The sequence below is a fragment of the Tamandua tetradactyla genome, chromosome 17 (genome assembly GCF_023851605.1).
Source record: "Tamandua tetradactyla isolate mTamTet1 chromosome 17, mTamTet1.pri, whole genome shotgun sequence".
NCBI classification, from domain to species: domain Eukaryota; kingdom Metazoa; phylum Chordata; class Mammalia; order Pilosa; family Myrmecophagidae; genus Tamandua; species Tamandua tetradactyla.
In genome coordinates this window covers 20661013-20677459 of record NC_135343.1, presented here as the reverse complement: position 1 = coordinate 20677459, position 16447 = coordinate 20661013, and the positions used below count along the sequence as shown (strand labels likewise).

Here is a 16447-nt window from a genome sequence, read left to right as displayed (position 1 = left end):
TGAATGACTTCAGCATTCTTTGGATGGTTATTTATAAATTTACAGCTTAGAAGAATCCAAAATTCAAAAGTACAAACTCATCTGGCAAGCCAAATCTGACCTAGTTCGTGTATGCACTCGAGTGCTGGGAGGAGCTACCAAGTCACTGCACGTCGAGGCCCTGAAGAGTCTTCTTCCTCAGCCTGCCCGCCGGGCACCGAGGTCGCAGGGGCTGGCAGGACTGGCACAGCTCTCAACCCCACATGCACTCCAATGAACCAGTGGCCGAGCTCATGCCACAACTTGTCAAATTGCCAAGTCAAGTCACTCAATGAGGCAATTACAAAACAGGGCTATAATTTGTTGGTGTCAGTTCAAATAGACCAGAGAGAAAAGAAACATGGATCTACCAATGAAGTGGAAAATACCGGCTCCACATTTGTAGGCACTGTCAGAAAATATAACTGGACAAGGATGACTTTTGCAGGACTTTGTCAACAAACACGCTGCCAGATATTTACTAGCAAACAATCCAATGTCAAGCACATTACCTTGCTGCCAGACGTCTTGGTTAAAATTCCAATCTAGAACATAAGGGAAAAAAAATCTTTAGAACAAACTTTTTACATTTCAAAAGTTATTGTTTAATGAATATGAACTGCAAAATACTGCACCTGCAATCCTTTCTTTCCTCAGTTCACACTGAGTTTTCAAGCGCATTGGGAATGGAGCCCTAGAAGGCCACCCCCAGATGTTTTTTTACTACAAGGATGATGTGGCTATGAAACTGCATTTGCTATACCTGTCATGAGGTAGTAATTTCTGCCATGGCATAGTAATGATAACAATCATCACAAGATACTCTATCAAAATGCTAATTAGCCTTTTTCACTGGACCCAACAAATCACCTGGGAAGAGAGAGAGAGATGATCAACTCTTGATCCCAATCTTGTTTTTCTTACACCTATTTCCAAAGCACTAACCAAGAAGGGGTAAAGATGATTTTAGGGTGACCATAATAACTATACACTACGAACAGAAAGCATGAATAATAAATACTCTGTCTGAAAACATCAAAGGGTAAAGAAGAACTACATTTTTGATATACCATCATGACATTAATAAGTATTAATTTCAAATTTAAATGAATAAAAATGCAATTTTAAACACATCAAAATTCTGCCAGATTTTTTAAAGCTTGCTTTCATGGATTAAGATTTCAAAAACTGATAGCCATGAATACTGAACTCAGGTTACTGTCTCATGTGGATGGGCACGCGCTTAGGCACAATGACTTAAGGAAACTACTGGAACTCTGTTTCAGTGAATTCTGTTAATCAGAAATGACTGCCAATAAACAGTTTTCACAGATTATAAACAATACCTTAAGAGTATGTGTGCTGGAAAGAAAGATAGACAATAAAGACTGAAATGGTATAATCTAGGAATGCCTAGAGTGTATAATGATGGTGACTAAATGTACAAATTTGAAAAATGTTTTTGCATGAGGAAGAACAAAGGAATGTCATTACTGCAGGGTGCTGAAAGTAGATGGTAATTAATATTTTAAAATTTTAACTTATGTGTGAGACTAAAGCAAAAAAATGTTTATTTGGCACAAAATTTATATTTTGACCAGTGCATTTCCTAATATAACTTATGTAGACAGCTTAACTGAACACCATAAGTACATGGAACCTTGAGTAAGGCATGAGATTTTGTTGGTTTGTCCAGAGTGATGCCCTGATAAATCCCAGAGTGATGTGAAGTGAATAAAAAACTATTTGCAAAGTCCCCTTCAGGGAATGGTGAGGAAGGGGAAAAATTCAACTTCCCCAAGTTGAATTCTTGATATTCTCACAAGCAGAGGGGACAACCAAAGCAATAGGCTGAGCCCCCAATCTTGAGGTTTGTTCATTTGAAACTTAACCCCACAAAGGATAAGTCAAGCCTACTTAAAATTAGGCCTAAGAGTCACCTCCAAGAGAACTTTTTTGTTGCTCAGATGTGGCCTCTCTCTCCAGCCAATAAAACAAGCAAACTCACTGCCCTCCCCCTGTTTACGTGGGACATGACTCCCAGGGGTGTGGACCTTCCTGGCAACGTGGGACAGAAATCCTAGAATGAGCTGAGACTCAGCATCAAGGGATTGAGAAAACCTTCTCGACCAAAAGGGGGAAGAGTGAAATGAGACAAAATAAAGTGTCAATGGCTGAGAGATTCCAAACAGAGTCAAGAGGTTATTCTGGAGTTTATGCTTACACATTAAATAGATATCACCTTGTTAGTGAAGATGTAGTGGAGAAGCTGGAGGGAACTGCCTGAAAATGTAGAGCTGTGTTCCAGTAGCCATGTTTCTTGAAGATGATTGTATAATGATATAGCTTTCACAATGTGACTGTGTGGTTGTGAAAACCTTGTGTCTGATGCTCCTTTTATCTACCTTATCAACAGATGAGTAAAGCACATGAAATAAAAATAAATAATAGGGGGAACAAATGTTAAAATAAATTTAGATTGAAATGCTAGTGATCAATGAAAGGGAGGGGTAAGGGGTATGATATGTATGAATTTTTTCTGTTGTCTTTTTATTTCTTTTTCTGAATTGATGCAAATGTTCTAAGAAATGATCATGATGATGAATATGCAACTATGTGATATTATTGTGAATTACTGGTTACATATGTAGAAAGGAATGATCATAAGAATGTTTGTGTTTGTTATATATTTTTAAAAAGTTAAAAATTAATAAAAAAGAAAAAAAAAACTGTAAGCTGTAAAAGAACAAAAAAAAAGTATGTGTGCTGGTTTGAAATGATGTATGTACCCTAGAAAAGCCATGCTTTAATCCTAATCCCATTTTGTAAAGGCAGTCATTTCTTCTAATTCCTATTCAATGCCATATGTTTGAGACTGTAATTAGATCATCTCCCTGGAGATGTCATTTAATCAAGAGTGGTTGTTAAACTGGATTAGGTGACAACATGTCTCCACCCATTTGGGTGGGTCTTTAGTTTCTGAAGTCCTATAAAAGAGGAAACATTTTGGAGAATGAAGGAGATTGAGAGAGAGCCAGAGAAGAATGACATAGCCACGAGAAGCAGAGAGCCTACTAGCCAGCAACCTTTGGAGATGAAGAAGGAAAATGCCTTCTGGGGAGCTTCATGAAACAGGAAGTCAGGAGAGAAAGCTAGCAGATGACGCCTTGCTCACCATGTGCCCTTCCAGCCAAGAGACAAACTGTGACAGCGTTTGCCTTGTGCCTTCTCAATTGAGAGAGAAACCCTGAACTTCATCGGCCTTCTTGAACCAAGGTATCTTTTCCTGGATGCCTTTGATTGGACATTTCTATAGACTTGTTCTAACTGGGACATTTTCTCGACCTTATCACTGTAAACTAGCAACTTATTAAATTCTCCTTTTTAAAAGCCATTCCATTTCTGGTATATTGCATTCTAGCAGCTAGCAAATTAGAACAGTATATCAAATGAATGTGTGCTAATGAATGTTACGCCCATCTAACTGTGAAAGAGTTCATTCTTTTTTCTCAAGAGCTGTAATTTTCTACCCACTGAAACAGGAGTAGCAACTACTCTTTCCCTTTCAGTAAAAAACTGCTTACAGTAACTCATCAATCATTTAGCCTTACATATTGAAATATGACTGGGTTTGGTGAAAAAACTGCAATGGTATATCCATTTGGCTTCTTCATGTCTCACCCTCTCAACTTGTCACCCTAGGGTACTGGTTTAAGAGTTCAAACAGCACACAACCTCTCAAAGGTTTATCATGTAAACGGAAGGAAAAGTTTTCCTAGAAATGCAAACAAAATCTTATGAATAAAAATGACATTTATTTAAAATAGCAAAAATTATAACCAATGTCCAAAATAGGAAAACTAAGGTGTATCCATATGAAGCATTATGGAATCAATAATTAAGTTTATATAAAGTCTAATAACAGGATACATGCTCATGTATGAACATTGTGCTCAAAGATTTGAAATGTTATCTTATAAAATCTCAATTTCAACCATGTAAAAAAATTTTGTAAAAAAAAAATGTTAACAGTGGTAACTTGATTATTTAAGAAAATGTGATAATTTTTTTCTCTCTTCACCCTTCCATATTTTTAAATTACCCATACTGGGTATGAATTATTTTTATACTTAAAGATGGAATTTTAAAATTCTATTAATACCAAGTAATACTTTTTGACTCCAGTAAAAGATGGAAGTTTGCATTGCCTGTTTTTTTCTTTCTTAAAGTTACTGCTATCTTTTATATTGACAAATAGTGGGTGAAAAAATTCAAATTACAGTACTAGGTACTTTAATGAAGAAATAGGCATTCAACTTTTGAAATGTTATAGGGTTAGAAATGAAATAACTATTTTCTATCTGATATTACTTTTTCAGCCTTCTGAACCTGAACCAAAGTAATCTGCTGGTGACTTGTAAGATGAGATTCCTTTGCTAAAATGTTACAGACCTGCCAACAATACCCAAGGGGAAGGAGACAGAAAGGAAACTCAGACATACATATATAATACAGCCACACACATAGTTCACTCAAATTCACTTAAGGGGAGGAAATAAAAAGCAAAGTTGAAAAGCAGAAATATCAAGGAAGGCAGAAAACTCCATCTCTTTTACTCTCGCTTGTCTACTATGTGCAAAGCAGCAAGTTACTGTGGGCAGGAATCCATCACATGCAAAAGGGAAGGAGAATTTTATGGTAATACACTTCTCCTGACCTGAAATAGCCTTCTCTTGCCTTGGACTCCTGCTTTTTTTTTTAATATATATTTTTTATTGACAAATTTTCACACCATACAGTCCATACATGGTATACAATCAATGGCTCACAATATCATCACACACTAATGTATTTATTCATCACCATGACCATTTTTGAGAACACTCGCATCACTCCAGAAAAAGCAATAAAAAGAAAAAACTCATACATCCTATACTTCTTACACTTCCCTCTCATTGATCACTAGTATTTTCAATCTACCCAACTTATTTTACCCCTTATCTCCTTATTGTTTACTTTTTATCCATATATATATATATATATATATATATATATATATATATATATATATATATAGCCACTTATCAATGACAAATTAGCAGGGCAGATCAATGGGAAAAAGAAGGGTTATTCAACAAATGGTGCTGGATAATTGGTGATTCATTAGGGAAAATAAAATTTAAGGCCTCCATTTTATACCATACACCCAAATCAATTCCAGGTAGATTAAGGACTTAACTGTGTTTTAGAAGACTATATAGGACAATATGTTTGTGACCTCAGGTCAAAAAAGAATTTACTAAATAAGACTTTTTTTAACCCATAAAGGAAAGAAGTGATATATTTAACTACATTAACATTAAAAATGACTATGTCTCAATAAGAAAGACAAAGAAAGTGAGAAGGCATGCCACAATCAGAAGATATTTGCCTAACTTATAATAATAAGTTAGGAAACAGAATATACATTTTATAAATTTCTAAAAATCAATAAGGAAAAGAGAGACAGCAATGGGGAAAAATGGGCATAGAAATAGCTATTTCATGGAAGATGAAACATGAAAGGCCAATAAACTTGTAAAAAGATCCTTAACCTCATCAGCAATTGGGGAAATGCAAAAGGAAATGGAACAGAGGCATCGTACTCTCATCAGGTTGACTAAAATGTTAAACTGCCTGGGCCATAAGAAAGTTGGTGAGGGTCTGAAGCAAAAGGAATGCTGCTGGTGGTGTTCACTGCTGGTCAACATATAAAGATATAACGTTTATAATGTGACTGTGTGATTATGAAAGTCTTGTGTCTGATGCCCCTTTTATCCAGCATTTGGACAGATGAGTAAAAAAAATAAGGGTAGGGCGGGCCATGGTGGCTCAGCAGGCAGAGTTCTCGTCTGCCATGCTGGAGACCCAGGTTCATTTTCCGGTGCCTGCCCATGAAAAAAATAAAATAAAATAAAATAAATAAAAATAAAATATATATATTTAAATATATTGGTGAAGTGGCAAAATTCTCAAGACTGCTCTTTATTCTCTTATACTGGTTGTCATGAATTTCTATCCTTCCATTTTCCTCTTTCATATCTAGCTGGAAAATGTTTTTAAAAATTTAAAACATTTTTATTTTGAAATATAACATATGCAAAAAGTGATAAATTTCAAAGTATATTTTAACAAGTAGTTACGGAGCAAATTTCAAAGTACTGTATAGTTTACAATTCCACAATTTCAGATATTTCCTTCTAGTTGTTCTAATACATTAGAGACTACAAGAAATATCAATATAGTGATTCAGTAGTCACAATCATTTGTTAAATTCTATCTTCTCTGTTATAATTCCTCCCTCTCCTTTGATCCTTCTCCCAACCTTCAGGGATATTTAGCCAATGACCATTCTAATGTCTTCTTGTTGTAAAGACATGTCGACATTATGGGGTAGGAGAATGTACCTAGTTGATAATCTTGGAGAGACCGGTGCCACTCATAGGAACAATATCAAAGTTTTAAGTTTCTGAAAAATAAACTTAGTGAGTGAAGTTTTTATAGAGCCTCAGACAGTGCCCTAGGTATTCTTTAAGGCTTGCAAGAAGTCTGTCGGTTAGGGCTTTGCTTACTGTGGCAATAAGCAATATCTAGCTTGCTAATTGTAACCTCCAGAATAGCCTCTTGACTCTATATGAAATCTCTTAGCCACTGATACCTTATTTTGCTACATTTTTACCCCCTCTTTTGGTCAGGTAGGCATTGTCAATTTCATGGTGTCAGGGTCAGTATCACCCCTGGGAGTCATATCCTATGCTGCCAAGGAGACTTACACCCCTGGAAATCATCTTCCACATAGAGGGGAGGTAATGATTTTCCTTGCAGAGTTGGGCTTAGAGAGAGAGAGGCCAAATCTGAGCAACAGAAGGGGTTCTCCGGAAGTGACTCTAAGGCACAATTATAGGTAGGCTTAGATTTCTCATTACAGAAATAAGTTTCATAAAAGCAAGCCTCAAGAACCAGGGCTTGGCCTATTTACTTGGGTGTCCCTAATGTTAGAGACAGTATCAGGGATTTCCCGGTTGAGGAAGTTTAACAGTCGCATATTTTTTTTCTTGAGGGACTTTGCCAATACTTTTAAATTATCTGCTCAGCATAATCTGAAATATATTAGGGTATTACATTAAGCTACCTAAAATTACAAGATCTCATTTCCAGTTCTAAACTTCATGTGTTTAGGTTATTTAAATGAACTGGTCAGACAGGAGAAGTCAGATTGTGTGCTACAGGAAAATTTAAGTTTTGGACAAAATAAACATCTCTTCCACTGGTCTCATACAGTAGGTGAAGTTCAAAAATACAGACACCATCATCCTTTACCCTGTATTCTGATTTACCTTAGTCCCAACCAAATTAGCTTTAGTCATATCTCTAATTGAAGTCTGACCTCTTTTTTGGTTTCTTTAATAGTTGTCATATAGAGCAATGCTGACTTTCAGAGCTGCAGAACTCCAACTCTGATTCTCAGGTGTCACATAGTTACCCAAAGTTATCTGGATAATTTTTTTACAATTTTTGTTTTTATTTTCTTTTAAAAATATTTCTCTCTTAAATATAACGTTTTATCCTAGAAAATAGACATTAATGGGAAAACTAGTGACATCCGAATGGTCTAGAGTTTACTTAAAAAAGAAAGAAAAACCCATAAAGTTGTAAAATAACTTGCCAGCATACTGCCTTATAAAACATAATAAATATGAGAGATGTCTGTATTATATGTATGTTATGAAGCTTTATACTGTCAAGGAATATACTGTGTAAATGGCTAAAATTTGTACCTATGGCCATTTCTATAACAAGTTGGGCATTTGGCCCTTGTTTAGAAATATACTTCATATTGTAAATGTGTGTGTGGAAAAACAGAATTGTCTTAAATTTGACTTACTGTAACTTTTCCAGGAACACTGGCCTCACTGTGGGAAGTCTCATATAAAATCACAGGGAATTCAGCTGCTTTTGGAAAAAATCATCCTGCTTACAACTTGCTTTTTCTAGAGCAAATGAATCGTCCCTTTATAAACTAGTGTGTGATTCTGATGGTTCACACTGAACATTTGGTAAACTCCTTACTTACACAGCACTGAAAAAAGAAAACCGAGGGCAAACAAGAAGACGCTCACCAAACTGGTGCTCTGAAGGGGTTCCGACACAGCCTTGGCTGCAGCTTCTTCAAGGCCCGCAGCATTCAAACCAGCAGCACTTTCCTGGGCCAGTCCAACCGACTGCCCGCTACTTGTACTCTTCAGCTTATCTGCAATTCGCTGGTTTTCCTTCTCTAGCTTGATTTTGGCTAACTGTGTTTCTAGCATCCAATGTTCTTTTTCCTGTTCCAATTTCGATATCTTCTCCAAACTCTGCTGAACCTTGAGAAGGAACAGAGAGTTTTATTCTTAGAAAATGATGAAACAAAATTTTATACTTTATAGAATATAAATCAAAACTATTTCACTGAGGCAAAACCAGTAAAGCTCAGCCTTGGAACAGGAAGTGACACAAAAGCACAACAAAAAATTGAGACTGAACTACAGTAAAATTACAAACTTCCACTTATCAAAAGGCATCATTAAGAGTGAAAAGGAACACCAGAGAGGAAGAAAATATCTGCAAAAGATGCATCCAACAGAGGATTTATGTTCAGAACATACAAAGAATTCCTACAAATCAAAAAAAAAAGGTAATAGAGAGATGGGGAGCACAGGGGGTCTAGAGCAGACACTTGCACAAGATTATAAACATTAAAAAGGTGCTCAATGTCACTATTCATCAAGGAAAAGCAATTTAAAATCACCCAAATAACTAAATTTTTAAAGAAAGAAAATATTAAAGGTGAGTATGTTTGTGAGGCAATCAAAACTGTCATATAGTGCTAGGAGGAGTGGAATTTGGGACAAACACTCTGAAAACCTGTTTGGCAGGGTCTTTTAAAGCTGAACATACCATAAGCTATGATTCAGCAATTCTACTTCTAGGCATATACCCAATCGAAATGCATATGTTTACCAAAAGACATGTATGAGAAAATTCATACCATCGCTATGTATAATAGCCAAATACTTAGAACAATTCAAATATTTATCAACAATAAGAACGAATAAACAAAGTATGCACATTAGCACAATGGAACACTAAATAGCAATGAAAATAAATAGGTTACAACCATACATAATAACACGGATGAATATCACAAATATAATGTTGAACGGGAAGCTAAACCTAAAAGAGTAAGTATTGTTTAATCACATTTAATAAAAGTTTGGTATCAGTCTACAGTATTAGAATTCAGGATAATGGTTATGTTTGGGGAAGAGGAGAGTAGTAACTGGAAAGGAACATAAGGAAGGTTTCTGGAATCTTAGTAACTTTTTTAGAGTTATAATTTCTCACATGGAGTAATGTTCTTTTTTTTTAACCTAGGTGCTGGTTACATCAATGTGTTCACTTAGTAAAAATTCATCAAGAAGTGATTTTAATGATTTTTATACTTTTCGGTAAGTATGGTACACCTGAATAAGTTGTTAAAAAAAAGTAATTTTCAAGGCAAGTAAAAGCTTTGAGAATTACATAAAAATTATAGCAATCATATAGTGAATTCTGAACACTTTAACAACTATCATAGTTGAGCAATTATAGTATACCTGGCATTGTTCATGGTACTTCCCCATATTATCCTAGGGAAGCCTCCTAGCAGTCCTTTGATTGTCATTTTCTCAAAGACTACCACTCAGGTCTCAACAGCTCAATCTCCGGCTGTGTTAGCCAAAGGCAGAGCCAGATTTGGGAGGCTCTATTAGGCTCACAAATTTGGTTCTTTTCACTATATCACACTGCCTCCCAATCTATCTTTACAAACCCCTCACTTTAGGCAGTTATTACTTTAGAGGGTGGGAAGTGTTGCAGAGAGTTTACCTGACTAGCCCGGAGCTGGTAAAGAGCAGACTAGGAAAAGCATTAGATTTGAAGTCAGGCAGTTCTGCCCCCTATTACTGTTTTACTTTGGTTTTAAAAATTTCTTAATTTCTCTGGGCCTTACTTTCCTTACATAAAAGAAGAAAATCCAAAATCAATTTTTAAGGTACTGCACTTTGTTGCTTGTCTTAGGATTTTTGTTTTTCAGGAATTATTTAATGAGTTAAATTTTCCGCTCCAACATCCAAGGGCATTAATGTCAAAAAGGTAAATGATATGTTTCCACTGAAAATAAGGTCTACATAGACAAAGAATTGTCTCGGGTAAATTGACTTGTGCTGGCTTTAAAAGAAACACTGCCAAAGTGTAACAGCAAACCAGGTACTGAATAAATCTCTGACAAAAGCTAAACTGGTATTAGTTTGTATCAACTCCTGTAAAAGATAGTATCTCCTGTGCACCCCAAAAATTTAACTTTCATTTTTGCTCATTTAAAAGCAAATAACTCACTGAGTCTCTAACCTTTCCCCATTTTTTTGCCTAATTTTAGCAGACATTTAAAACACTTGCCTAAAGAAAGAAGTAACCACCAGGGCCCAAATGAGCTGATAACTTGGTGGCACTTATAACATTGAATAAATCACAATGCCTTTATTTAGAGTATGAACAAAAGTTTTTAAATAAATTATGCCTGTGGCCTTTTTTGGTATGTTTTAAACAATTAATTTACATGTTTAATCATGTAGCTTTATGATTTGGTCTGCATAGCTTAAAAACCTCCAGGTGATTTAACATTTCTACTGTGTAACAATGACCACGCCTTTTCAGGTATTGTACCTGTTGTGCAAGACCTTCTCGACTTTCTGTAGAGCTCAGGAGGACCCGGCGGTTTGCCAGTGCTTCTTCATAAGGCACAGACTCCAAGAGGGGCTACAGAAAAAAAGCATCATCAGAATTAAAGGGAGAAGGAGGAGTTATAACAGAAAAGATTTAACAAATTAGTATGACTGCTGAATCATTATATTGATAGTTCTTTTAGTCTCCAATGTCCTGGAGCAGCTAGAAGGAAAATCCTGAAATTGTGGAATTGTGACCCATACCAAACTCTGAAATCTGTTCTCTAACTACTTGTTACAATGTAGTTTGAAATTTATTGCTTTTTTTGTACGTTTATTTTGTAATAAAAAAAAATGTTAAGAATATATTGCTCGAAAAAATATTGTACAATTCTCAGTAAAGCAAAGTAGTGGCTTAAGCCCTTGGTGCCTTTAGGATGGGTGAGTGCTCTGCTTATGCTCTCCCTCCAGATCTCTTAAAGAGCTACCAGGAAGCAGGTATTCTGTACCCTCAATGTTGCTTTAATATATAAAAGCATTCGCTGCCATGCAGAAGCAGGCTTGTCATTGCCCAACCCTTCCTGGCCTGTGTGGACAAATCTGCTTACTCCTGGGGTTCAATGTTAGGAGCCTCTTTGTTTCCAAACACCAAAACCATGTCACCCAATATATTTGTCAGCAAAAAAATCTGATATTTGATATCTATATAAAATTAAACAATAAAATAAACAAGAACTAAAGGGTAGCTGTGTGAAGAGGTGAGAACTACCCTCAGACTGACCAAAACCCATGCCCTGTTGCAGGCCAGTGTCAAGCACCTATGTCCCACCGCCCAAGAGAAAGGCTAAAGGGGATGCTAAAGGAGGTGAAGCCAAGGTAAAAGACGAACCACAGAGAAGATCTATAAGGTTATCTGCTAAACCTGCTCCTCCAAAGCCCTTGCCTAAAAAAGGTTCCTGCAAGGAAGGGAGAGAAGGGACCCAAAGGCAAAAAAGGGGGGAAAGGTGATACTGTCAAGGACGAGAATAACCCTGCAGAAAATTCAGAAGCCAAGACAGACCAGGCACAGAAATTCACTGGTGCTGGAGATGCCAAGTCAAGTGTGTACATTTTTGATAACTGTGTACTTCTGGTGACTGCAGTTTGAAATACTATTTTAAGTTTTATTAAAAGGCAGAATCTCATTTTACTTTCTTTTTTTTAAGCTATGGTGTTCAGCATATAGGACACTTTATTGTTGTTTTTGGGGGGAAGGGGCAAATGTCACTAACAGAATGTCTCCAAAGCTGGATTGATACCGAAGAAAACACCTTTCCCTCTAGTTTTGAGCGACTTCATCCTTACCCCCAGGATACTGGATTCTCTGATGTTGATACATATTAGCCACCTTGGCACAAATGCTTTGTGGTATGGAGAAACTAAAATTCGTTTTTATGTCATCATGTCCTCTTCTCCTTCTCAGCCTTTACCATAGACTTGACTCCCTTAAATCTGTTGGGGACTGACCCCCCCCCCAAAATTACCAGAATGTCAGGCAATCTGTACTTTACAGTGATGCCCCTGAGATGGCATCCCACACAAAAGCAGCGAGCCCTTGCTTAGGTTGTGGATCTTCAAATGATAATTCTGCTACTCTTATTTCATTTCCTGAAAGTCAGGGTCGGCTCATGAAAAGCTGTCAAACAACACGCTAAACGTGAAATGTCAACCCTCTCTCTAAACTTTCCCTGTTCAAAGCATCAGATGAAGATTTCACTGGGTTTTATAGTGGTTTCTGATTTTAGTAGTTCATTGAAGAAGGAAGTTGGACAGTTGTTGTATACTGTTAACAACTGTCTGCCCATCTCCTGCCAGAAATACCATAATTGTTTATGAAAAGTATCTTTACTAAAGCTGGATACAGTTTAGCTTGGGAAAAAAAAAAGAATTAAAGGAAAAATACTGCATCACCTGTTTTCCCCTGATCCTATTTACAGAAATAAGAGGGTTAAATGAGTTTTGATAATAGATTCATATGTATGCCAATACAGATTATTTCCTTTAATACATGTGAAAAGGGACTATGAAGGTAAGAGGCAAAAAAATAATGAAGGGGAACTTGTCATACCAGCTACAAGATATATTAACTAAAATCATATGATACTTCCATAACACACGAAGGTACAGAACAGAAAATCCAGAAACAGATAAAAGCGTACACAAAATTTATTATGTGACAAATGTTGCATTTTTAATAGAATGGATAAAGGATGAAATAGATAAATGGCTTGAGGACAACTTGATTATAATTTAGAAAAGTTAACATTTAGAACCCGATTTCAAACCTGTGTTAAAATAAATCTAAGATGGATTAAAGATTAAAATATAAAAATTTAGACTACAAAAATAACAGAAGAATATACAGGTGACTATTTCTATAATTTGAGAAAGTGCTCCTGGTTGAGAATCACCAACATCAAGAAAAAGACTGGCCAGATGACATAAAAATTAGAACTTCTATAATGAAAAAATACCACAGAAATATCAACACAAAAGGTTAAAAAATCTTAATATGGAGGCAACCCCCCCTTTTTTTTCTGGTATGCTGTATGGTAGGGGTCACATTTCACTCTTTTTCCATGTGAGTATCCCATTATCGCAGCAGCATTTGTTGAATTTTTGTGTGTTTGGTTTCTTGTTTATTTGTTTGTTTGTTTTTGGAAAGTACATGGGTCAGGAATCTAACCCGGTCTTCCACATGACAGGTAAGAATTTTACCACTGATTTACCCTTGCACTCCCTGCAGGGAGCTCTTTATACCCTAATTAAGAACATTTATTTAAAAGTAAGTAAAAGAACTGATATAATAAAGAAAGATAAATAATAAACTTAAGAAAGGATGTTCCCTTCACCAATAAGCATGGACATGCAAATTAATATAACAATAAGAAACCATTCCTCTTTGAGATTAGTAAATACTAAATTTATGGGTTAAACATTCCTTCTATTGCTGGTAAATGGTAAATAGGTAACCTTCCCAAAGTGTAGTTTGGCAAAATGTGCAAAAATCTGAAACATGTATAACTTTGAGACAGCAATTTCATTTCTGAGAATGAAATTCTTTATCTTTATCTTAAAGATAAAGTAAACAAAACTAGACAGAATATAGGGAAATAGGTACATTCTGATAAGTGTGAAATAGCATAGCCACCTTAAGAGTAATTTGGCAATAGCTAGTAAAACTTAAAATGTACAAACCAGACAACCTAGAGCATTCCGTCACACAGAACTGACCCCAGAGAAAAAACCACACAAAGGCTCGAAGAGGCATTTACAAAGCTATCCAATGCAGTATAATTTTAACAGTAAAAAAACTGGAAACAATCTAAATTTCCTTCAATAAAAGGAATACCTAGATGAATCAAGAAAAACCCATGTTATAGAATTCCATACTACATGTAATGAGATGGACTGACCTCTAAGACATATTTTAAATGTAAAAAGCAAGCTGTACAATTAAACACACATTTAGGTTAAAAAAAAAAAACAACAACCATATATTGTCTATAAATTTATACCGATATATATTAATGCCCAGAAAGATTCTGGAAGGTTATATATCAAATTGATAAATATGGCTACTTCTGAAGAGGAACAAAAATTAGGGATCATAATCTACCTGTAATGTTCTAATTCAATATATGAATGTGTCTCTGTATTATGTATAATACAAAATTTTTAAGAAACAGAAAGAAAAAAGTAACAAACAAAAAACACAAAGCTCCATATATAAAAATACTTGTTGCAGCATTGCTTGTAACCGAAAAATAGGAAACAATCTAATATCCATTAGCAGTGGATTAATTAATTATTAAATATCTATAGAATGAAATATTAAAGATGAAATATTATATAGCGGCTAGAGTAATGATAGTAATTTATACTTATACCTATATATTTATTGATATATAAAGATATTCACAATGCATTGAGAAGAAACAGATTCTAAAACAATATACACACACACAGATACATTTTGCTTTTTATAGGCTATGTATATATAGATGTGTATATGCATTAAAACAGTTTTTGAAAGATATACTCTAACAAAGATAACAATAGCTAATACCCTTAGGGTGGTGGAATTTAGCGTGACCTTCATTTTCATCCTCATGTACTGTTCTGTCTTCTGATTTTTCTTTACAGTGACCATGTATTCTCAAAAAATCATAAGCATATTTCGATTGTTTTTTCATTTCTACAAGTTTAAGGTTTGCTGAAGTTTGATATTTATTGACTGCCTGGATGCCTCACACCAGACACTCTGCCAGGCACCAAGGACACGTGTCCAACTTGGTCTACACTTCCAGGCAAAGCTGCTTATCAGGTGAGATTTGGGTCTTTGCCATCTTCTCCTCCCCACCGACACCCCCTTCTCTATCAACCAACTACCTACATCCCCAAATTGCATAAAACCTACACAACATGAACTGTGTAAAAACTCTTGCATTTTCTGGACTTATTCCTGATTTTTCTTCTGAAAAAGCTCACAAACCTTTTTCAAAGCCTTCATGTAGGCGGCAGCTTTTTTCTTGTACTGCAGCATGCATTCGGCTGAAAGAGGACTAATGAATCCACTCGCCGCCTTAGGCCCATAGCTCAATGAGGCAATGAAGTAATCCACGTTATTGCTGAAGAAAGACGCAATCTAAATGAAATGTGACAAGAAGACAGATTTTGTTTTCTAATAATATATCTAAAATATATATCTAATAGCTTTCAGAGAAAAGTTTAAAGATGCAGAGAATGGAAAAGAAATTTCAACACCTGCCCAAAAGCTCACATTTATTCATTTTAGAATATCTAAGCAATGATTTATAATAAAAAGTGGGTACTAGTATAAATATTGAGACCAGATTTCTCACACATCCCACTCTAAACAGTTTCTATTCTTCTTGAAAACCAAGACCGATTTTTTACTTATTCTCTGGATGACATTCATGAGGTGCTTACTTCATCAATTTCTGCCACTGTTTTCATCTGTATTTATACAGAAATATATATTCCATTTGTATTTTAACTTTGAGTATTTCCTAGTCCAACAGAAGACATGACACAAGCATCCTGAAAATGTCATCTCTACTTATTTATTCTGTAAATCCCAATTAGTGAATTACAAATATATTAGAAAAAAGAATGGAATTGCAGCAGTCTCTTGTTATTTACAGAGTTAACGTTTGTTACATCTTTTTAACGTTTGTTGACCACAAAGATCAGGACAGGCAGTTTTGCTGAGCCATGATTTTGAATCTCCAGTGCTATGAAATGGTGACATGAATGAAAATGTCTGAGAGGGCTCTTAGCCAGAAAAATTAAAGTAGTGGATCCATTAAAGAGTGTTCTATTCTTATAAATAAGAAAAACTGATTTCTGAAACAGAAAGCTCTGCCTTGGCAAAAGTTACTAAAAAGTAAGCAATTAATCACTAGTAATCTGAAGGGTTCTTTTTTTCACTGATACTTCACTATGACAAATAAAATTATGTTAGGTAATTTTCAAGAAAATTCCAAAAAATTTGAGCTAAATAGTCCTTGTGGGTAATTACATATTCAGTTTTTGCCTTTAGGTCATGGCAGTATGGTAAGCCTTATTTTCTTTTCTCTTTCTAA

The 16447-nt window shown here is 35.4% G+C and overlaps 1 protein-coding gene across 4 annotated transcripts in view; it reads right to left on the bottom strand.

Moving 5' to 3' along the window:
- PPP1R21 (protein phosphatase 1 regulatory subunit 21) overlaps positions 1–16447 on the bottom strand; it is a 71811-nt gene that overhangs the window by 8021 nt on the left and 47343 nt on the right. For all 4 annotated transcript variants that reach the window (XM_077134170.1, XM_077134173.1, XM_077134171.1 and 1 more), the window contains 4 exons: positions 15334–15486; positions 10801–10893; positions 8178–8420; positions 531–563 (listed from right to left, as the gene is read on the bottom strand). In XM_077134170.1, coding sequence (XP_076990285.1) covers positions 531–563; positions 8178–8420; positions 10801–10893; positions 15334–15486 — 522 coding nt within the window. The remainder of the gene's footprint in view (positions 1–530; positions 564–8177; positions 8421–10800; positions 10894–15333; positions 15487–16447) is intronic.